This window comes from Oncorhynchus keta, chromosome 21 (genome assembly GCF_023373465.1).
Source record: "Oncorhynchus keta strain PuntledgeMale-10-30-2019 chromosome 21, Oket_V2, whole genome shotgun sequence".
NCBI lineage: Eukaryota > Metazoa > Chordata > Actinopteri > Salmoniformes > Salmonidae > Oncorhynchus > Oncorhynchus keta.
The window spans coordinates 45,848,302-45,871,399 of record NC_068441.1 but is presented as its reverse complement, the minus strand read 5'-3'; the positions used below and the strand labels follow the sequence as shown (position 1 = coordinate 45,871,399).

Sequence of the window (23,098 nt, the reverse complement as noted above, 5' to 3'; positions counted from 1 at the left end):
AAATCACAAAAGTGTCTTGAGTCTTTTATTGAAATATCTAGTAACAGTTTAGGCGGTATGTCCGTTTCCAATGCAATGACACAGACAGGTTTTACAACATTAAGTTACTGCAGGGGCACAAACAGACATGCCTTTAAAAGGCAACTAGGAACATGGCGTATACATGGTGACTATGCTGAGTGTCTGAATACATCCTTAAAACTATGGGTTTTCATAGTCCGTTGCCCATAGGTCGAGCAGATGGGTATTCTACCACAGTACGGTTAACACTGAGAGGATCATATTATTTTTGAACAATACAGTTTGGTGATCGTCACAGTAATAACTGAAGCCCATTCCGGTGAGCTGCATGAACACAAACGGCAGCAATCTGATGCAGGTTGAGCTGTGTAATTAGAAAACCATTCATCAGGCCGTGGGCCTTTCACAGGTTGTCTTGAATAGTCAAGCCATACATCCAAATCCAAGTGGTCACTCGGATGTTTTAGTGCTGGTATTATCTGAAGAAGGTAAAAGGAAGGGGTGGGGGGTATTTTACAAAAGGACAGGGTGTATAGATTTGCATTGGTGATTTGGCTTTGTCTTTTACAGGTCTTGCTATGTCACATCCACTGATAGAAATACATTGGTATTAGGATGGGGGAGGGGAGTTAAGCGGAGGCGTGGCTATGTCGCTATGGACTGCATGATCTCATGGCACAGGCATTGACAGAAGCCGTAGAAGACACACAGAACCAGGGTGGAGGGCACCAGGCTGACCAGGATGATTCCCAGGGTGAGCTGCTGGATCATCAGAAGATAGATGCCCAGCGGCAGTGATGAGAAGTAGACTAGACACAGGACGCCGATAAGGAAGCTGGGGAAGGTGCGAGAGGTCCATGCGCCGCACTTCTGCGCAGGCAGGTGGCAGGGCAGCGAGGCCAGGCTGGCGGGCCGGTACAGGCGCACCATATTGAGCATGCTCATGGAGTCTGATGACTGCGACTCGCCCGGCACCTCCATGATGGTAATGACCAGGCAGTCGGAGGAGCTGTGTGACTGCTCACCGGTTGTGACGCAGCCGCCCCCAGAACCACCACAGCCACCCTCTCCACCTCCACTCCCGCTCAGGCTGCCCGGAGTGAGCAGCACCTCCCCACTCGGGGTGATGGAACCGCCACTCTTCCTGGCACGGTCCTGGTAGGTGAGGATGGCCAGGATGTTGCTGTCGTCCTGCAGCAGCCAGATGTCATCGTCGGACACGTGCGTCTCGTGGCGGCAGAAGGGGCAGCTGACGATGCTGGGGGACGAGTTCTCCACGATCTTCTTCAGGCATTTGGCGCAGACGCGGTGGAGGCAGCCCAACACCTTGGGCTTGCGGGTACGCGTGTCATAACGGTTGTAGCAAATCTTACACTCCAGCTCCTCCACGGTGTAGACCAGAGGCTGGTCCGTCTCCAAGGTCAACTTCTCCAACTTCTGGCTCATTGTAAGAGAGACAGAGAGAAGGGAGGGAGGGATGCCCAGCTAGCCAGAAATGTAGGCACTGATGCAGCAGTGCCGTGTTCTAGAGACACCCTGCACTTTCAACAACAGCTGCGGTCTCTCCGGTAAAGTTTTGTCCCAAGATTCGTACGATTTCTGTAAAAGATTTGTATGAAGATACAGTGAAAGTTATTAATTGGTATTGTCCACGTTGACGTGCACAAGAAGTGGAATCCAAATTATGATTTAAGACATTGACATTGTGATGGCTCATACTTTTTTACACCTTTTCATAGTAAAAATACATTCACACCTACGTTGCACAGGTAACAATCATGCTCTGATATATGTTCATGGTTGATCCTGAACACCCTGAATAATAGAGTTCGTATTCACAGTTGAGTATGCATGCTGAGTATGGCTTTACTTTCACAACAATGTATGGTGCTAAATTAGCATTTGAGGGCATAGGACTGAGGTTAGACAGCTTTACATCTTCAACAATGCTGTATGACTGGTCGCTACCAAAACGTAGCGCATGCCCACCTCGGATCAGAGATGTTCCTCTCCAGATGAGTTTCCAATGACAAAAACATTTGAACAATTTAATGAGAGAACATTACGGTTTTGAAAATCCCTGTTATGTGTAAAATGTGTAAACAGAAAAAAATACACAAGTGTATAGAAGGCGGGAACCATGTTTACATGTGCCAATGCCACTATTGCTTCGAATATCCAAAATATGGAAGGATGAATTGGATTATATCCGTCAGGAAATCTTGGGGGAGTTGGTGTCAGATGATCCAGCTAGAGAGGGGCAGTGGTATTCCCAGTATAGGTATTCCCAGGACCTTGGTACAGCAACATGGTCCCTCCTCTGTAGAAAGAACACAAGGGAATATATGTCAGGGAACATTGGAAATCCAAAATATATCTAAAACCTGCACACCGCCTTTTGATTGTCTTGCAGGCTAAGCCGCTGCATATACAGTACGCTGCATGGGTTTGAATCCAGCCTACTGCTATTTCCGTTTGGAACTGCTCCACTCCTTTAAAAAAATATGCACTAGTTACGACAGATGATCAACTTTGACCAAATTCTATTTTTCATTTCAGAGTGCATGAACGGACAAGGTGTCAGGTTGTTGTCAAAATGTTGGTAATGTCAACACCAGTTTACCAATACTTCATTCAATGAATTTGGGTCTATGCATTTCTTCAATATCAGCCTATTGTCTTTATCCAAGAATTGTATCCACACATCCTTTCATCAAATCAAATCAAATCAAATTTATTTATATAGCCCTCTGTACATCAGCTGATATCTCAAAGTGCTGTACAGAAACCCAGCCTAAAACCCCAAACAGCAAACAATGCAGGTGTAAAAGCACGGTGGCTAGGAAAAACTCCCTAGAAAGGCCAAAACCTAGGAAGGTTTTGGAAGGTCTACATCCCAGAGCTACATCCTTCATCACTATCATATAGCCTACATCCCAGAGCTACATCCTTCATCACTATCATATAACCTACATCCCAGAGCTACATCCTTCATCACTATCATATAGCCTACATCCCAGAGCTACATCCTTCATCACTATCATATAGCCTACATCCCAGAGCTACATCCTTCATCACTATCATATAGCCTACATCCCAGAGCCACACCCTTCATCACTATCATATAGCCTACATCCCAGAGCTACATCCTTCATCACTATCATATAGCCTACATCCCAGAGCTACATCCTTCATCACTATCATATAGCCTACATCCCAGAGCTACATCTTTCATCACATTTACATTTACATTTACATTTAAGTCATTTAGCAGACGCTCTTATCCAGAGCGACTTACAAATTGGTGCATACACCTTATGACAACCAGTGGAACAGCCACTTGCATCTAAATCTTGTTGGGGGAGAAGGGGGGGTGAGAAGGATTACTTACCCTTACTTACCCTATCCTAGGTATTCCTTGAAGAGGTGGGGTTTCAGGTGTCTCCGGAAGGTGGTGATTGACTCCGCTGTCCTGGCGTCGTGAGGGAGTTTGTTCCACCATTGGGGGCCAGAGCAGCGAACAGTTTTGACTGGGCTGAGCGGGAACTGTACTTCCTCAGTGGTAGGGAGGCGAGCAGGCCAGAGGTGGATGAACGCAGTGCCCTTGTTTGGGTGTAGGGCCTGATCAGAGCCTGGAGGTACTGAGGTGCCGTTCCCCTCACAGCTCCGTGGCGAGCACCATGGTCTTGTAGCGGATGCGAGCTTCAACTGGAAGCCAGTGGAGAGAGCGGAGGAGCGGGGTGACGTGAGAGAACTTGGGAAGGTTGAACACCAGACGGGCTGCGGCGTTCTGGATGAGTTGTAGGGGTTTAATGGCACAGGCAGGGAGCCCAGCCAACAGCGAGTTGCAGTAATCAAGACGGGAGATGACAAGTGCCTGGATTAGGACCTGCGCCGCTTCCTGTGTGAGGCAGGGTCGTACTCTGCGGATGTTGTAGAGCATGAACCTACAGGAACGGGACACCGCCTTGATGTTAGTTGAGAACGTCAGGGTGTTGTCCAGGATCACGCCAAGGTTCTTAGCGCTCTGGGAGGAGGACACAATGGAGTTGTCAACCGTGATGGCGAGATCATGGAACGGGCAGTCCTTCCCCGGGAGGAAGAGGAGCTCCGTCTTGCTGAGGTTCAGCTTGAGGTGGTGATCCGTCATCCACACTGATATGTCTGCCAGACATGCAGAGATGCGATTCGCCACCTGGTCATCAGAAGGGGAAAGGAGAAGATTAATTGTGTGTCGTCTGCATAGCAATGATAGGAGAGACCATGTGAGGTTATGACAGAGCCAAGTGACTTGGTGTATAGCGAGAATAAGAGAGGGCCTAGAACAGAGCCCTGGGGACACCAGTGGTGAGAGCGCGTGGTGAGGAGACAGATTCTCGCCACGCCACCTGGTAGGAGCGACCTGTCAGGTAGGACGCAATCCAAGCGTGGGCCGCGCCGGAGATGCCCAACTCGGAGAGGGTGGAGAGGAGGATCTGATGGTTCACAGTATCGAAGGCAGCCGATAGGTCTAGAAGGATGAGAGCAGAGGAGAGAGAGTTAGCTTTAGCAGTGCGGAGCGCCTCCGTGATACAGAGAAGAGCAGTCTCAGTTGAATGACTAGTCTTGAAACCTGACTGATTTGGATCAAGAAGGTCATTCTGAGAGAGATAGCGGTAGAGCTGGCCAAGGACGGCACGCTCAAGAGTTTTGGAGAGAAAAGAGAGAAGGGATACTGGTCTGTAGTTGTTGACATCGGAGGGATCGAGTGTAGGTTTTTTCAGAAGGGGTGCAACTCTCGCTCTCTTGAAGACGGGAGGGACGTAGCCAGCGGTCAGGGATGAGTTGATGAGCGAGGTAAGGTAAGGGAGAAGGTCTCCGGAAATGGTCTGGAGAAGAGAGGAGGGGATAGGGTCAAGCGGGCAGGTTGTTGGGCGGCCGGCCGTCACAAGACGCGAGATTTCATCTGGAGAGAGAGGGGAGAAAGAGGTCAGAGCATAGGGTAGGGCAGTGTGAGCAGAACCAGCGGTGTCGTTTGACTTAGCAAACGAGGATCGGATGTCATCGACCTTCTTTTCAAAATGGTTGACGAAGTCATCTGCAGAGAGGGAGGAGGGAGGGGGGAGGATTCAGGAGGGAGGAGAAGGTGGCAAAGAGCTTCCTAGGGTTAGAGGCAGATGCTTGGAATTTAGAATGGTAGAAAGTGGCTTTAGCAGCAGAGACAGAGGAGGAAAATGTAGAGAGGAGGGAGTGAAAGGATGCCAGGTCCGCAGGGAGGCGAGTTTTCCTCCATTTCCGCTCGGCTGCCCGGAGCCCTGTTCTGTGAGCTCGCAATGAGTCGTCGAGCCACGGAGCGGGAGGGGAGGACCGAGCCGGCCTGGAGGATAGGGGACATAGGGAGTCAAAGGATGCAGTAAGGGAGGAGAGGAGGGTTGAGGAGGCAGAATCAGGAGATAGGTTGGAGAAAGTTTGAGCAGAGGGAAGAGAAGATAGGATGGAAGAGGAGAGAGTAGCGGGGGAGAGAGAGCGAAGATTGGGACGGCGCGATACCATCCGAGTAGGGGCAGTGTGGGAAGTGTTGGATGAGAGCGAGAGGGAAAAGGATACAAGGTAGTGGTCGGAGACTTGGAGGGGAGTTGCAATGAGGTTAGTGGAAGAACAGCATCTAGTAAAGATGAGGTCAAGCGTATTGCCTGCCTTGTGAGTAGGGGGGGAGGGTGAGAGGGTGAGGTCAAAAGAGGAGAGGAGTGGAAAGAAGGAGGCAGAGAGGAATGAGTCAAAGGTAGACGTGGGGAGGTTAAAGTCGCCCAGAACTGTGAGAGGTGAGCCGTCCTCAGGAAAGGAGCTTATCAAGGCATCAAGCTCATTGATGAACTCTCCGAGGGAACCTGGAGGGCGATAAATGATAAGGATGTTAAGCTTGAAAGGGCTGGTAACTGTGACAGCATGGAATTCAAAGGAGGCAATAGACAGATATCACTATCATATAGCCTACATCCCAGAGCTACATCCTTCATCACTATCATATAGCCTACATCCCAGAGCCACACCCTTCATCACTATCATATAGCCTACATCCCAGAGCCACATCCTTCATCACTATCATATAGTCTACATCCCAGAGCTACATCTTTCATCACTATCATATAGCCTACATCCCATAGCCACATCCTTCATCACTATCATATAGCCTACATCCCAGAGCCACATCCTTCATCACTATCATATAGCCTACATCCCAGAGATACATCCTTCATCAGAAGAGAGCGTTCATCTCATGCTTTATTTATGGTCATCCAATGTCATTCCAGTTGCAACCTTTAATGGGCTTATCATGATTCATCATCCATAATAGGTACTGTGGTGATCCTCAATGTCCCCAGTAATAGATCCTATTTCAGTACACGACACACTGACATCACGCTCAGATGCACGCGACTCATGGTGGTAGTAAGAAAACCATCTCCATCTGTGCCCGTTCAACATAGCCTAGATTGAATTTTTTAGTACTTCTAAACAAAATGACATTTTGGGGTTCTCATACGCTTGCAATGATATTTTGATTCTTGCTTGAACAGTCGTTAAGATTATATTTGGTTGTGATCTTTGCAAAATAACTGTTTTGGATGCAGCAGTTGTTAGCTGGAATGCTAACGCTAATTAATATAGCAAAAAGCTAGCCAAAGAGCCATTTTACTGGTTGAAAGGTTTTAGTATTATGCAGTTGATTTGTGATGATGACAAACATTATATTAAGCAAGGACCTTCATATGAGACTTAAAATCCAATTATAATCCAAAAGTAATGTGAAATGCACTCATAAGCAACATGTAAATAGAGGCTTTTTTTCTGGCGTTCTATAATAACTCCCCCCTTTTCTGTCACCAACTTGCGCGCATTGCCCTCATGCGCCAATGTTTGTAAATGCAGAAAGGGGTCTATAGCCCCCTTTAACTTGCCTTTCTCCTCCCTCCCCTCTGTTAATTTACCTCGTCACCATTCATCACCTCCTTTCTGTCACGGGCATCAATCCACCCTCCACACACACACCTCTCTCTTTAATACAATCCACAGTACTGAGAAGTTGTGCATCACAGGGGTTGGGTATGCAAAGGGATGGATGGAAGCCCTATGACATGTGGCACTGTAAACCACTATTGTGTTATGGGACCCTCCTTACATACAGTTGAAGTCGGAAGTTTACATACACTTAGGTTGGAGTCATTAAAACTTGTTTTTCAACCACCCCACCCACAAATTTCTTGTTAACAAACTATAGTTTTGGCAAGTCGGTAGGACATCTACTTTGTGCATGACACAAGTAATTTTTTCAACAAATGTTTACAGACAGATTATTTCACTTATAATTCACTGTATCACAATTCCAGTGGGTCAGAGGTTTACATACACTAAGTTGACTGTGCCTTTAAACAGCTTGGAAAATTCCGCAAAATTATATCATGGCTTTAGAAGCTTCTGATAGGCTAATTGACATAATTTGAGTCAATTGGAGGTGTACCTGTGGATCTATTTCAAAGCCTACCTTCAAACTCAGTGCCTCTTTGCTTGACATTGTCATGACGTTACCCTCTTTGGGTACAGCGAGCACCATCCCCCTCTCTCTGTCTCCTACACTCAGGCTGCTGCGACCTCAGGTCGTAAATTCCTGGAGGAGATTATCTCCTCATGGCCACAGTATATAGAGAGAGTGAGTTTTCATAGAGAGAACAAAGGAATTTCTTCCACCTCACAGAACTTGAGGTCCGAACAACATTTATGTTCTGGAGAAGGTATAAAAGATCGGTGAAGAATCCAGCTACGAACTGGTCCGTTTGGTACAATTTTGTGAAACTCATGGGAGCAATACGGCCACATTACCATAACGCTGTTTATTCAATAGCCTCAGATATGAGCCTTACATCTAATTGTTGTATAAAATGAATGAGTGAGGATTATACTGTTTGTGAAATTGTGTAATGTGATTTTGGACTGTTTAATGAAGGAAACTCCAATTCCCTTTGGAGTTTAACTAAATCAGAGGTCCACCCATGAGCACAGTTATGGTCTGGCGTCCTGGGACAGGCCCCTTTCTGCTCTTCCGAATAAAACCCCCATCTTGAGAATTTCTCAACAGACCATGTTTCTCTCAATTACGAAAGGACAAAGGTTGCAGACCAGCTTACCTCGATAACGAGAGGGCTAAGGTTTGAGTAAATGGCTGAATCTTTTAACCATACCACATGGTTAAACTTTTAGACTATCGATACCGACAGAATAAGAACAAGTCTTTGATATTAATTACTAGTCTGCAGCTAGGAATTCTGTAACATTGAACGCGAAGACCGACAACCGCCGAAACATCTATTCTATAACGACAAGAATGAATGTCACTCTGAATTCTAACCACGACAGAGAGAGAGAGAGAGGGCGGACAGACTCTCCATCAGAAACAAACCTTTCAACAGAGATCCCGACGACACACTGAGCGTAAATATATATATATTAACTGCAATTGTTCCCGAATGAGTGAGCGTTCATGTGCAAAGGATTACCATTAAAATTGTTATAATTATCACTCTGTCTAACAAGCCGCCATACCGGTTTAGCCCACTAGGGCACATACCCCGATCATTTCTTTGTAACCATATCTTGTTTGTTTGTTATGCATTTCTGTGAGTACTTAGTTAGTAAATAAATTATTTTAAGACAATTGATGTATGGCATTGTGAAGACTGGGTTTGTGCAGATAACCAACAATTTACAATGTTTGGAATGAGACTAACGTGAGGGAATTAAGAATTCATTAATCAGAAGACTAAATGATCAGATATTAAAAGATCTGAAAGTTATATTAGGAAAATTATAACTTTGTAATCTGAATATTTTCCTTGGTGCCCCGACTTCCTAGTTAATTACAGTTACATGATTAAGTAGTTTAATCACGTAATAATAATTACAGAGAATTTTTGATAAAGGTTCATCCTCAGGTTAATGATGCCAAAGACACGACAACATCATGGGAAAATCAAAAGAAATCAAAATTATAGACCTCGACAAGTCTGGTTCATCTTTGGGAGCAATTCCAAAAGCCTGAAGGTACCACGTTCATCTGTACAAACAATAGTACGCAAGTATAAACACCATGGGACCACGCAGCCGTCATACCGCTCAGGAAGGAAACGCGTTCTGTCTCCTAGAGATGAACGTACTTTGGTGCCAAAAGTTCAAATCAATCCCAGAACAACAGCAAAAGACCTTGTGAAGATGCTGGAGAAACAGGTATAAAAGTACATATCCACAGTAAAATTAGTCCTATATTGACATAACCTGAAAGGCCGCTCAACAAGGAACTTGGTTTTGGAGCCACTGCTCCAAAACCGCCATAAAAAAGCCAGACTACGGTTTGCAACTGCACATGGGGACAAAGATCATACTTTTTGGAGAAATGACCTCTGGTCTGATGAAACAAAAATAGAACTCTTTGGCCATAATGACCATTGATATGTTTGGAGGAAAAAGGGGGATGCTTGCAAGCTGAAGAACACCATCCCAACCCGTGAAGCACGGGGGTGGCAGCATCATGTTGTGGGGGTGCTTTGCTGCAGGAGGAACTGGTGCACTTCACAAAATAGATGGCATCATGAGGTAGGAAAATTATGTGGATATATTGAAGCAACATCTCAAGACATCAGTCAGGAAGTTAAAGCTTGGTCGCAAATGGGTCTTCCAAATGGACAATGACCTCAAGCATAATTCCAAAGTTGTGGCAAAATGGCTTAAGGACAACAAAGTCAAGGTATTGGAATGGCCATCACAAAGCCCTGACCTCAATCCTATAGAACATTTGTGGGCAGAACTGAAAAAGCGTGTGCGAGCAAGGAGGCCTACAAACCTGACTTCAGTTACACCAGCTCTGTCAGGAGGAATGGGCCAAAATTCACCCAACTTATTGTTGGAAGATTGTGGAAGGTCACCTGAAACATTTGACCCAAGTTAAACAATTTAAAGATAATGCTACCAAATACTAATTGAGTGTATGTAAACTTCTGACCCAATGGGAATGTGATGAAAGAAATAAAAACTGAAATAAATCATTCTCTCTATTATTATTCTGACATTTCACATTCTTAAAATCAATTGGTGATCCTAACTGACCTAAGACAGGGAATTTTTACTCGGATTAAATGTCAGGAATTGTGAAAAATGGAGTTTCAATGTATTTGGCTGAGGTGTATGTAAACTTCTGACTTCAACTGTACCTTGTTTTTTTATCAGGCATTAAAATGCATGAAATAATTTTCCTTCCATCGAAATAGTCAGCCAACAAGTTGTAGCACATATGTATGGTCTCTCTCTCCTCTCGCTCACTCTGTCTCCCTCGCTCTCTCTGTGTGTGTTTACTAAGATGATGAGTCACACACCAGAATGTCAGTGGGAGAGAGTTGTGGAGAGTGAAGGAGCAGCACAGCACACTACAAGTGCACAGATCTGATTTCTCTCACCGCTTGTTCTGTCATTATGTAACACTTCCTTCCTTCCTTCCTTCCTTCCTTCCTTCCTTCCTTCATTCATTCTTTCATCTTTCCTCCTCCCTTTTTTCTCCTGCGCACAGGTTGTTAGAATCTGAACTGTGCCTATAAATATCCCACCTGTAGAGCTGGGGGGGATACACAAGGTGTTTTATATAATGCCTCCTTTTTTTCCTTCTAAGACAGCGGGGCGATAGGGAGGTTGGAGGGGAGCCCTCTCTTTATGCTGATGGAATAGAGACACTGAAAAAGAGGAGAGCGAAGAGACAGATATAGCTTACAGATAATGACGATGACATTGGGTGGCAGGTTTTCTCTAAGGGATCTGGGGATGGGAAGAAGAACACAAGGTTGCATAAACAATAGGAAATGTTTCTTTGAATAGATGTTTATGCTAGGGACAAGGAATAGATGTTTATTTGAATAGATGTTTATGCTAGGGACAAGGAATATATGTTTATTTGAATAGATGTTTATTCTAGGGACAAGGAATAGATGTTTATTTTAATAGATGTTTATTCTAAGGACAATGAGGCACTAGAAGCAGCACTGTTGTCCTCTTGGTCTGCAAAAAAAAAATGCAATTACCGGCTACACATCCTGAAGTGACACTGTAAAACGCCCGGACATATTTATCACTTTGATGAAGCTGTATTTTATCCCTCTGATTAAGCTGTATTTTATCCCTCTGATGAAGCTGTATTTTACCACTTTGATGAAGCTGTATTTTATCCCTCTGATGAAGCTGTATTTTATCACTTTGATGAAGCTGTATTTTATCCCTCTGATGAAGCTGTATTTTATCCCTCTGATGAAGCTGTATTTTATCCCTCTGATGAAGCTGTATTTTATCCCTCTGATGAAGCTGTATTTTACCACTTTGATGAAGCTGTATTTTATCCCTCTGATGAAGCTGTATTTTACCACTTTGATGAAGCTGTATTTTATCCCTCTGATGAAGCTGTATTTTATCACTTTGATGAAGCTGTATTTTATCCCTTTGATGAAGCTGTATTTTATCCCTTTGATGAAGCTGTATTTTATCACTTTGATGAAGCTGTATTTTACCACTTTGATGAAGCTGTATTTTATCCCTTTGATGAAGCTGTATTTTATCACTTTGATGAAGCTGTATTTTATCCCTCTGATGAAGCTGTATTTTATCACTTTGATGAAGCTGTATTTTATCCCTCTGATGAAGCTGTATTTTATCCCTTTGATGAAGCTGTATTTTATCCCTCTGATGAAGCTGTATTTTATCCCTTTGATGAAGCTGTATTTTATCACTTTGATGAAGCTGTATTTTATCCCTCTGATGAAGCTGTATTTTATCCCTTTGATGAAGCTGTATTTTATCCCTCTGATGAAGCTGTATTTTATCCCTTTGATGAAGCTGTATTTTATCCCTCTGATGAAGCTGTATTTTATCCCTCTGATGAAGCTGTATTTTATCCCTTTGATGAAGCTGTATTTTATCACTTTGATGAAGCTGTATTTTATCCCTCTGATGAAGCTGTATTTTATCCCTCTGATGAAGCTGTATTTTATCCCTCTGATGAAGCTGTATTTTATCCCTCTGATGAAGCTGTATTTTATCCCTCTGATGAAGCTGTATTTTATCCCTTTGATGAAGCTGTATTTTATCCCTCTGATGAAGCTGTATTTTATCCCTCTGATGAAGCTGTATTTTATCCCTCTGATGAAGCTGTATTTTATCCCTCTGATGAAGCTGTATTTTATCCCTCTGATGAAGCTGTATTTTATCACTTTGATGAAGCTGTATTTTATCCCTCTGATGAAGCTGTATTTTATCCCTCTGATGAAGCTGTATTTTATCCCTCTGATGAAGCTGTATTTTATCCCTTTGATGAAGCTGTATTTTATCCCTCTGATGAAGCTGTATTTTATCACTTTGATGAAGCTGTATTTTATCCCTCTGATGAAGCTGTATTTTATCCCTCTGATTAAGCTGTATTTTATCCCTTTGATGAAGCTGTATTTTATCCCTCTGATGAAGCTGTATTTTATCACTTTGATGAAGCTGTATTTTATCCCTCTGATGAAGCTGTATTTTATCACTTTGATGAAGCTGTATTTTATCCCTCTGATGAAGCTGTATTTTATCCCTCTGATTAAGCTGTATTTTATCCCTTTGATGAAGCTGTATTTTATCCCTCTGATGAAGCTGTATTTTATCACTTTGATGAAGCTGTATTTTATCCCTCTGATGAAGCTGTATTTTATCACTTTGATGAAGCTGTATTTTATCCCTTTGATGAAGCTGTATTTTATCGCTTTGATGAAGCTGTATTTTATCCCTTTGATGAAGCTGTATTTTATCCCTTTGATGAAGCTGTATTTTATCCCTCTGATGAAGCTGTATTTTATCACTTTGATGAAGCTGTATTTTATCCCTCTGATGAAGCTGTATTTTATCCCTCTGATTAAGCTGTATTTTATCCCTCTGATGAAGCTGTATTTTATCCCTCTGATGAAGCTGTATTTTATCACTTTGATGAAGCTGTATTTTATCCCTCTGATGAAGCTGTATTTTATCACTTTGATGAAGCTGTATTTTATCCCTCTGATGAAGCTGTATTTTATCCCTTTGATTATTTTATCCCTCTGATGAAGCTGTATTTTATCCCCTTATTTTATCCCTTTGATGAAGCTGTATTTTATCCCTCTGATGAAGCTGTATTTTATCACTTTGATGAAGCTGTATTTTATCCCTCTGATGAAGCTGTATTTTATCACTTTGATGAAGCTGTATTTTATCCCTGATGAAGCTGATGAAAGCTGTATTTTCCCTTTGATCCCTTTGATGAAGCTGTATTTTATCACTTTGATGAAGCTGTATTTTATCCCTTTGATGAAGCTGTATTTTATCCCTCTGATGAAGCTGTATTTTATCACTTTGATGAAGCTGTATTTTATCACTTTGATGAAGCTGTATTTTATCACTTTGATGAAGCTGTATTTTATCCCTTTGATGAAGCTGTATTGTATCACTTTGATGAAGCTGTATTTTATCCCTTTGATGAAGCTGTATTTTATCCCTTTGATGAAGCTGTATTTTATCCCTCTGATGAAGCTGTATTTTATCCCTCTGATGAAGCTGTATTTTATCACTTTGATGAAGCTGTATTTTATCCCTTTGATGAAGCTGTATTTTATCCCTTTGATGAAGCTGTATTTTATCCCTCTGATGAAGCTGTATTTTATCCCTTTGATGAAGCTGTATTTTATCACTTTGATGAAGCTGTATTTTATCACTTTGATGAAGCTGTATTTTATCCCTCTGATGAAGCTGTATTTTATCCCTCTGATGAAGCTGTATTTTATCCCTCTGATGAAGCTGTATTTTATCCCTCTGATGAAGCTGTATTTTATCCCTCTGATGAAGCTGTATTTTATCACTTTGATGAAGCTGTATTTTATCCCTCTGATGAAGCTGTATTTTATCCCTCTGATGAAGCTGTATTTTATCCCTCTGATGAAGCTGTATTTTATCCCTTTGATGAAGCTGTATTTTATCCCTCTGATGAAGCTGTATTTTATCACTTTGATGAAGCTGTATTTTATCCCTCTGATGAAGCTGTATTTTATCCCTCTGATTAAGCTGTATTTTATCCCTTTGATGAAGCTGTATTTTATCCCTCTGATGAAGCTGTATTTTATCACTTTGATGAAGCTGTATTTTATCCCTCTGATGAAGCTGTATTTTATCACTTTGATGAAGCTGTATTTTATCCCTCTGATGAAGCTGTATTTTATCCCTCTGATTAAGCTGTATTTTATCCCTTTGATGAAGCTGTATTTTATCCCTCTGATGAAGCTGTATTTTATCACTTTGATGAAGCTGTATTTTATCCCTCTGATGAAGCTGTATTTTATCACTTTGATGAAGCTGTATTTTATCCCTTTGATGAAGCTGTATTTTATCGCTTTGATGAAGCTGTATTTTATCCCTTTGATGAAGCTGTATTTTATCCCTTTGATGAAGCTGTATGTATTTTATCCCTCTGATGAAGCTCTGATGAAGCTGTATTTTATCACTTTGATGAAGCTGTATTTTATCCCTCTGATGAAGCTGTATTTTATCCCTCTGATTAAGCTGTATTTTATCCCTTTGATGAAGCTGTATTTTATCCCTCTGATGAAGCTGTATTTTATCACTTTGATGAAGCTGTATTTTATCCCTCTGATGAAGCTGTATTTTATCACTTTGATGAAGCTGTATTTTATCCCTCTGATGAAGCTGTATTTTATCCCTCTGATTAAGCTGTATTTTACCCCTTTGATGAAGCTGTATTTTATCCCTCTGATGAAGCTGTATTTTATCACTTTGATGAAGCTGTATTTTATCCCTCTGATGAAGCTGTATTTTATCACTTTGATGAAGCTGTATTTTATCCCTTTGATGAAGCTGTATTTTATCCCTTTGATGAAGCTGTATTTTATCACTTTGATGAAGCTGTATTTTATCCCTTTGATGAAGCTGTATTTTATCCCTCTGATGAAGCTGTATTTTATCACTTTGATGAAGCTGTATTTTATCACTTTGATGAAGCTGTATTTTATCACTTTGATGAAGCTGTATTTTATCACTTTGATGAAGCTGTATTTTATCCCTTTGATGAAGCTGTATTGTATCACTTTGATGAAGCTGTATTTTATCCCTTTGATGAAGCTGTATTTTATCCCTTTGATCCCCCTTTGATGAAGCTGTATTTTATCCCTCTGATGAAGCTGTATTTTTTTATCCTCTGATGAAGCTGTATTTTATCCTTTGATGAAGCTGTATTTTATCCCTTTGATGAAGCTGTATTTTATCCCTTTGATGAAGCTGTATTTTATCCCTCTGATGAAGCTGTGATTTTATCACTTTGATGAAGCTGTATTTTATCACTTTGATGAAGCTGTATTTTATCACTTTGATGAAGCTGTATTTTATCCCTCTGATGAAGCTGTATTTTATCCCTCTGATGAAGCTGTATTTTATCCCTCTGATGAAGCTGTATTTTATCCCTCTGATGAAGCTGTATTTTATCCCTCTGATGAAGCTGTATTTTATCACTTTGATGAAGCGAGTGTGTGTCTTTGGTTAGTTAATGAGCACAAAATGAAGTTGCCCTCATTTCGAAAAATCTTGTGTGCATGAGCTAAATATAGCTTGGTCCCTATGAAGCTAATATTTAGAAATAACATGCGGGAACTAGGGTAACAAAAATGCATTTAGGACTAAGATTATAGGTATATGCACTAAGACTAAGCTATGTGTTTTTTTGTCAAAACAAATCGTCTAGGCCACTGAAACTGAGTCTCCCTAAGATACTATTGTATCCTACCAGAGCTCTTTGGGAAACCGAGCGAACGAAGTGACAAACGGCAACGCTGTAGGGACCGTGACTCTCATGTTACCACACAGAGACTGATTTAGCTGTTTGAGGAACACAGAGAAAATCGACTACTGGCGTTGTATGGATGAGCATTCATATCCTCAGGATTCCCATTGACCTGAGCTCAGTAGACAATGGAGCTCTTCTCGTGGCTTTTAACAACTTCCATTTGGTGTCAGTTTGATCATTTGCAAAGGCATTAACACGCTTGCAGACACCTCTGGCCACAGACGTCACCTCAGCGTCGATTCCACGTCATTTCACTGAACAACGTTGATTCAACCAGTGTGTGCCCAGTGGAAATACATAGTGTTTCCTTGTCTAATTAGCTGACAATACATCCAGGGTGGGTTCTAGACAGGTGGAGGAGGCATCACTCTTCACCAGAGGTAGAATTATGAGGAAGACAATAGCCAACTGTGTCATTTCAGCTAAAATAAAAGATCCCAGAAATGTTTCATACGCACAAAAATCTTATTTCTCTCAAATGTTATCCTCAAGATAATCCATCCACCTGACAGGTGTGGCATATAAAGAAGCTGATTAAACAGCATAATCATTACACAGGTGCACCTTGTGCTGGGGACAATAAAAGGTCACTTTAAAATGTGCAGTTTTGTCACACAACACAATGCCACAGATGTCTAAAGTTGAGGGAGCATGCGATTGGCATGCTGACTGCAGGAATGTCCACCAGAGCTGTTGCCAGAGAATTTAATGTTAATTTCTCTACCATTAGCTGCCTCTAACATCCTTTTAGAGAATTTGGCAGTATGTCCAACCGGCTTCATAGATTAAGGCCTAATTTATTTATATAAATTGACTGATTTCCGTATATAAACTGTAACTCAGCAAAATCTTTGAAATTGTTGTGTTTATATTTTGGTTCAATATATATCGCCTACCATTTCCTTAAAGGGGACATCTGCAGTTGCTACATAAATGTTTGGACTTAAATAAATTTGATTCTTGAAGAATATAAATGCCTCATGAGCTTAGTTCAACTGGCACACCCCATCATAACCCAAAACATAAGCTTGTTTTACTCCAATGTGTGTAAACATTGTAAATGTAAACAAACACTGTAGCCTCATAACATGGTTAAAAAGATAACTGTGATATTGTCAGTCCTTCCATCCATAGTCTATTAATTTGAGAGTGGTTACATTTTTCCAGGCCCATCCCTCAAATGATGATTTGTTATTGTTTCAACTGCGGACTGGCCCTATAATTGAATGTCAACTTGGCAAGCAGTATTGCTTTTATTGCTAGTCTATTCTTGCCTTTTATAGTGGACAAAGAAACGGCAAATAATTATCTAGAACATTTCACACTTGTATGCCTACATATGAGCTCCCTTGAGGAGCAGCGGTCTAAGGCACTGCATCTCAGTGCTAGAGGCATCACAACAGACACCCTGGTTCGATTCCAGGCTGTATCACAACCGGACGTGATTTGGAGCCCCGTAGGGCAGAGCACAATTGGCCCAGCGTCATCCGGGTTAGGCCGTCATTGTAAATAAGAATTTGTTCTTAACTGACTTGCCTAGTTAAATAATGGTGAAATAAATTTAAAAGAAATAATAAACCTCAAACAGTCACACTCCAAACCCCACTATGGACAAGACCAAAGAGCTGTCAAAGGACACCAGAAACAAAATTGTAGACCTGCACCAGGCTGGGAAGACTGAATCTGCAATAGGTAAGCAGCTTGGTTTGAAAAAATCAACTGTGGGAGCAATTATTAGAAAATGGAAGACATACAAGACCACTGATAATCTCCCTTGATCTGGGGCTCCACGCAAGATCTCACCCCGTGGGGTCAAAATGATCACAAGAACAGTGAGCAAAAATCACAGAACCACACGGGGGGACCTAGTGAATGACCTGCAGAGAGCTGGGACCAAAGTAACAAAGCCTACCATCAGTAACACACTATGCCGCCAGGGACTCAAATCCTGCAGTGCCAGATGTGTCCCCCTGCTTAAGCCAGTACATGTCCAGGCCCGTCTGATGTTTGCTAGAGAGCATTTGGATGATCCAGAAGAATATTGGGAGAACGTCATATGGTCAGATGAAACCAAAATATAACTTTTCGGTAAAAAGTCAACTCGTTGTGTTTGGAGGACAAAGAATGCTGAGTTGCATCCAAAGAACACCATACCTACTGTGAAGCATGGGGGTGGAAACATCATGCTTTGGGGCTGTTTTTCTGCAAAGGGTCCAGGACGACTGATCCGTGTAAAGGAAAGAATGAATGGGGCCATGTATCGTGAGATTTTGAGTGAAAACCTCCTTCCATCAGCAAGGGCATTGAAGATGAACCGTGGCTGGGTCTTTCAGCATGGCCAAAATACCAGCAACAGTGTGTGAAAACCTTGTGAAGACTTACAGAAAACGTTTGACCTCTGTCATTGCCAACAAAGGGTATATAACAAAGTATTGAGATAAACTTTTGTTATTGACCAAATACTTATTTTCCACCATAATTTGCAAATAAATTCATTAAAAATCCTACAATGTGATTTTCTGGAATTTTTTCTCTCATTTTGTCTGTCATAGTTGAAGTGTACCTATGATGAAAATTACAGGCCTCTCTCATCTTTTTAAGTTGGAGAACTTGCACAATTGGTGGCCCCACTGCCCTATAATGTTGTCATTCAATTGTATATTACAATATCTGAATGTGGCAAATAGTTGTATATTTTTCCAATATATTATGTCATGTGATATATTGCACACACATATATTATCAATATACTACACTGTATATTTTAGAAAATAAATTGAGTGATTTGAAATTATTAAAATATATATATTCAATATATTTTATTTCCAAAGGGGATTATGTAGCTTTGGGCATTGTTTTCTAGGAAATCTACATGCCATCAAGCCTTGCCTGTGGCTGCTGGTGTGGCCTGCTGGGTCGGAGGAAAGATACCTGTTAAGAAGACAGCATGATGTCAGATCAACAGGCAAACTGTGGCCCCTTTTCTATGGCAGGCACAAACACTGACACACATCACTGTGCCAATACCAAGGCTCCCTACACGCTACATCCGCAAACAAATGCTATCATTTCTATAGTGAATTATTGCTTTTTTATACAATATATTTTCATTCAGAAACAAAATTGTACAGATGTTCTTTTTTTAAAAACAGGTAACATTCAAATATTGTTTATGTTTACACATCCCTTATGCCTGGCTGTTCCACAATGTAGAAACGTAACTGAATAGAATATAAAATAATATAATTGAAATGTTATTGTCCATTTGGTTATAATGGCCATTCGTCTTTTGCCTATTTCCCAATTCCCAATTTGGCTCCGGCCAAATGATACACCACGCCCACGGACGTTAGTTTCTTCTCCGCAGTGAGTCTGAACGTGAGTACCTGCCCGACAATTTCTAGAACACAAACACATTCTAACTGTTCGGATTGGTCCCAGAAACGGATGGGTCGGGCCAGAGCCAGAACACAAGTGGGCAAAGCAGTGTTTAGAAAATGTGTCATTGGCTTTGACATTCTGATTGATTAGAGACGATCAAATGGCTGATCACTTTGTTTTGTACAACACCTCACGGCAGTCTCAGACTGAAGTATGTAGCGAGCATAGAGCAGCGGAATAATTCCGTTTGAGTCGTCAGGCAAATTTCCCAACACTTCCAGACAAACACACAGGGTCAGTTGCGGTACAGCGCCCCTGAATGGAGAGCAATTTTATGGTTAAGTGCCTTGCTCAAGGCACTTAGCCATTACTGGGGCTATCGCCATTACAAGAAAGCACCAATCGCATTACAGGCCTTAAATCCTAAATCAACTATAAAACAAAGCAGAATAGTGTAAACAAACACAAACAAACAATCAGTGTTGACGTTATATTTGCTGCAGGGAACAGTCCACATACCTGACAAGATGATATGAAGAAGTAAAAGAAACTGCTCTACACTGAATAATTCACTTTCAATCTGAGATATATTCAAAATAGTAGCATTTTGGTACTGGATAATACGATGAAGCTAATTCACTTTGAACCTGAGATATATTCAAAATAGTAGCATTTTGGTACTGGATAATACGATGAAGCTAATTCACTTTGAACCTGAGATATATTCAAAATAGTAGCATTTTGGTACTGTATAATACGATGAAGCTAATTCACTTTGAATGTAAAAATATAGCTTAGCCCAACTACTTCCTTCCTACTTTGGAAACTATACTGAAATATAAGAACACTTGGCAGAGAAACAATCCATACTTTATGAGACAGACACTATTGTGTCTTCTTCTTTCTGGTTTGAGACACAGCAAATAGTCAACTCTGTTCTGATTTGATGTGATCAGACAGGTTGATAGGAAATGCAACTGGGAATAGTGGTGGTCAACCACACGTTTCCACTCATTGCATTCCCGGTCTGACTGACTGAAGTCACAAATTATTTTTAAAAGCTGTACAATTAGGTTTCTTTTCTTGTCTTACAGCAAATGCATGGTTGCTTTTAAAGTATGAGACATGCAGTAAAACAACATTGTTTTAGATGCATGTTGTTGCCAGGCATTTTGAGACCTGTACTGAAGGACCTGTATTCATTTTGGAACATTAATCAAATCCCATTTTTAAATAGTTATATATAGAGTATCTACAATAAAAAAAAACAATAATTCAGTAAATTCTTCTTCTCCGACTATCATTTCACTTTTTTTTTTAGATTATACTAGTTCTCGGAGATTCATTTTTCAACCCTGTTTTAAGTCATTTTTAAAATTATAAATATATTTTGACGTTTCTCAAAGTCAAGACATTGAGCTGTTTATATTTACCATGTTAACACTATTTTGGCACTAATGAAATTACTACTTTGTGAGTAAAAACACATATGTCCAATTGAAGGCTTATGAGTATTTAAAACAATAGCTTATTCTATCTAATAAAGTGGGGGTTTCTCTGTCAAACACCCATGCCGTTTTGATCAGCAGCAAGCCTCTGGAACTCCTGTTGCAAATGTTTTATCACTACAGGCGATTTCAAAAACGCCTTTTAAAATGGACTCCATATTTAGTTTAGGCAATTAAACTGCACAATATCATTCTAGCCTAGAACCTATTGTGATAGGCTAGATATTTATTTCAGCAAAAACATGTTTACAGCTGTTGTTGTTTCTATTAGCCTGTTGTGCTGCATTAATGTGTGCATTATAATTCCCAACAAGAACAAATGTCAGCCCTGTTGCTTTGGAGTAGTATTTAGAACCAACTCATTAGAATTCAACATCCCGAAGATGTAATACATTATGCAACCTCTTCTCCTGTATACTATCTTATAGACTAATAATATTGTTCGAATATATTTATATAATTGTATGTATTTGCCAAAACCATATAGGTGTGAGCCGTGTGACAATTGTATAATTCATAGCCTCATTGCGATTGAATATAGCCCAGTCGCAACAAGCCCAATTTAGATTCAGACTAATCCAGCAATCACATTTCGCCGCAGTTAGGTGCACTCACCCTTGATCCGCAAGTGTAGGACAACCTGGCACACCGTGTGACAATGTCTTCCCGTCAAGGTCCAAGGTACCCGAGGCTTATCGCCATCACATTTCTCCCTCCCTCGTTATCTAGTGTCGCGCGTTGTCGGTGAGTCACTGTCGATATTGAGGTCCCATCTGCCCGTGTCCGACTGCTACATCCCCCTCAATGCGGTAGCGCGAGCTCCGTAGCATCAGGACCAGCACGGATTTCTCTTCAGTGGTTGCTGTGGCAACAACACCAAGCTCATGCTGCATGCGACTGAGCTGCGCGAGCCTCGGCGGTCAAGCTTTGCTGTGGCCTGTGATGGCTGGAGACAGCAGAACCTGTGGCAGAACTGTGTGGAACCATTACATTTCAATGCCAATCACTGGAAGGTTGTATAAATGGAATTATTCATTTTCAAGAAATTCTACATAACCATTCCATGTTAAACAAATTACAAGTAAACACACAGACAAAATCAAACAAAAGCATGGGGCAGAAACTGAAAGAATATCCTACAGACAGGAGTAAAGATACAAATTGTGTCTTTGTCGCAAGCCTTTGCTGCAGCCCGAGCCGTTTCCAAGGAAACTACCACTTTATCCCTCAATGGAAAGGCGAGTCCGGAACAAAACACGCCTTTTTCGTGGCAAATTAGAATTTACACAGCAGGTTAGGAGAATAAATGTAGCATGTTAGGATAATTAGGTTAAGGTTAGGAAATTGGTTAGCGTTACCGAAAATCAGAGGTGGGACACGTCACTATTATTATACTATTAACAAGTCTCAAATCACAAGTTCGAAGTCAGTCATAAGTAGAACCGGTCGAGTTTAGAGTAAAGTCCTGTAGACCTATGCTCTCAATTGTTGCCAAATTGGTTCATATTCATGAGCAATACTCTCTCCCTACAATTTATTTGCCGTTGGGCTGCACCCGATCCTATAGCTGTACAGCAAATCCCCAATCTGTTCGCTCGCTCGGTAGTTTTCAAACCTTTTGACCCACAAGCCCCAAAAAGGAGTGGTTCAAAGCTTGCAACCACCGCACATGCACTCGCGCACAATGGCTGCGCAAATGTAGCCTGTAATTACAGCCATAAACGGTGATGCATTTTCAAAACGCAAGATACAGAAACAAACGGCGTTTTACACCTGCATTTTGAGCTGAAAGTCATTCATGATAGCAGTCAATATCGTCTCGGGATATGTCACATTCCCACGTCTCTGGAATCCAGAGCAAGAAGGATCATATGGCCTACCTGTGTGCAGCGGATGATGCAGAATCGGATGGAAAGCATCAGTGGCAATTTTAGCATGTACATTTTGGTGGGGCAAACTCAGATTATTTTAGATGCATGCCAGCAAAGCCACTACAGAACACTAAACAATACATTAATTGCACTATAACAGTGACAAACGGTGCCAACAAACTGTTAGGACCTACATAAAGCTGCCCCAACAGCAGAGCTTTCTTTTCAGCACCATGGAGTGAATCCTTACCACAGCTACACCTGGCTATCAGCGGAGCCTTGTCTGGCAGCGAAACAGTTAATTCAGCCTCATTTACTGCCTTAAAAAAACAGCTGATATGGCTAACTTGCTTCAACAACTGTGGTTTCTACAGACAATTGAGCTATACAAACTATGG

At 41.4% G+C, this 23,098-nt stretch overlaps 1 protein-coding gene across 3 annotated transcripts; it reads right to left on the bottom strand.

Moving 5' to 3' along the window:
- Positions 1-11: 11 nt before the first annotated feature.
- LOC118400610 (E3 ubiquitin-protein ligase RNF182) lies at positions 12-22,055 on the bottom strand. 3 transcript variants are annotated; one of them, XM_035797614.2, is made up of 3 exons: positions 21,445-22,055; positions 2,011-2,341; positions 12-1,620 (listed from the first exon to the last, which is right to left on the bottom strand). In XM_035797614.2, the coding sequence occupies exon 3, from the start codon at positions 1,465-1,467 to the stop codon at positions 667-669; it is 801 nt and encodes a 266-aa protein (XP_035653507.1). In that variant the 5' UTR covers positions 1,468-1,620; positions 2,011-2,341; positions 21,445-22,055; the 3' UTR covers positions 12-666. The 3 variants fall into 3 exon arrangements, with proteins under 3 accessions (XP_035653507.1, XP_035653508.1, XP_035653506.1); XM_035797615.2 differs by having other exon boundaries at positions 2,170-2,341; XM_035797613.2 differs by having other exon boundaries at positions 12-2,341.
- Positions 22,056-23,098: the final 1,043 nt, after the last annotated feature.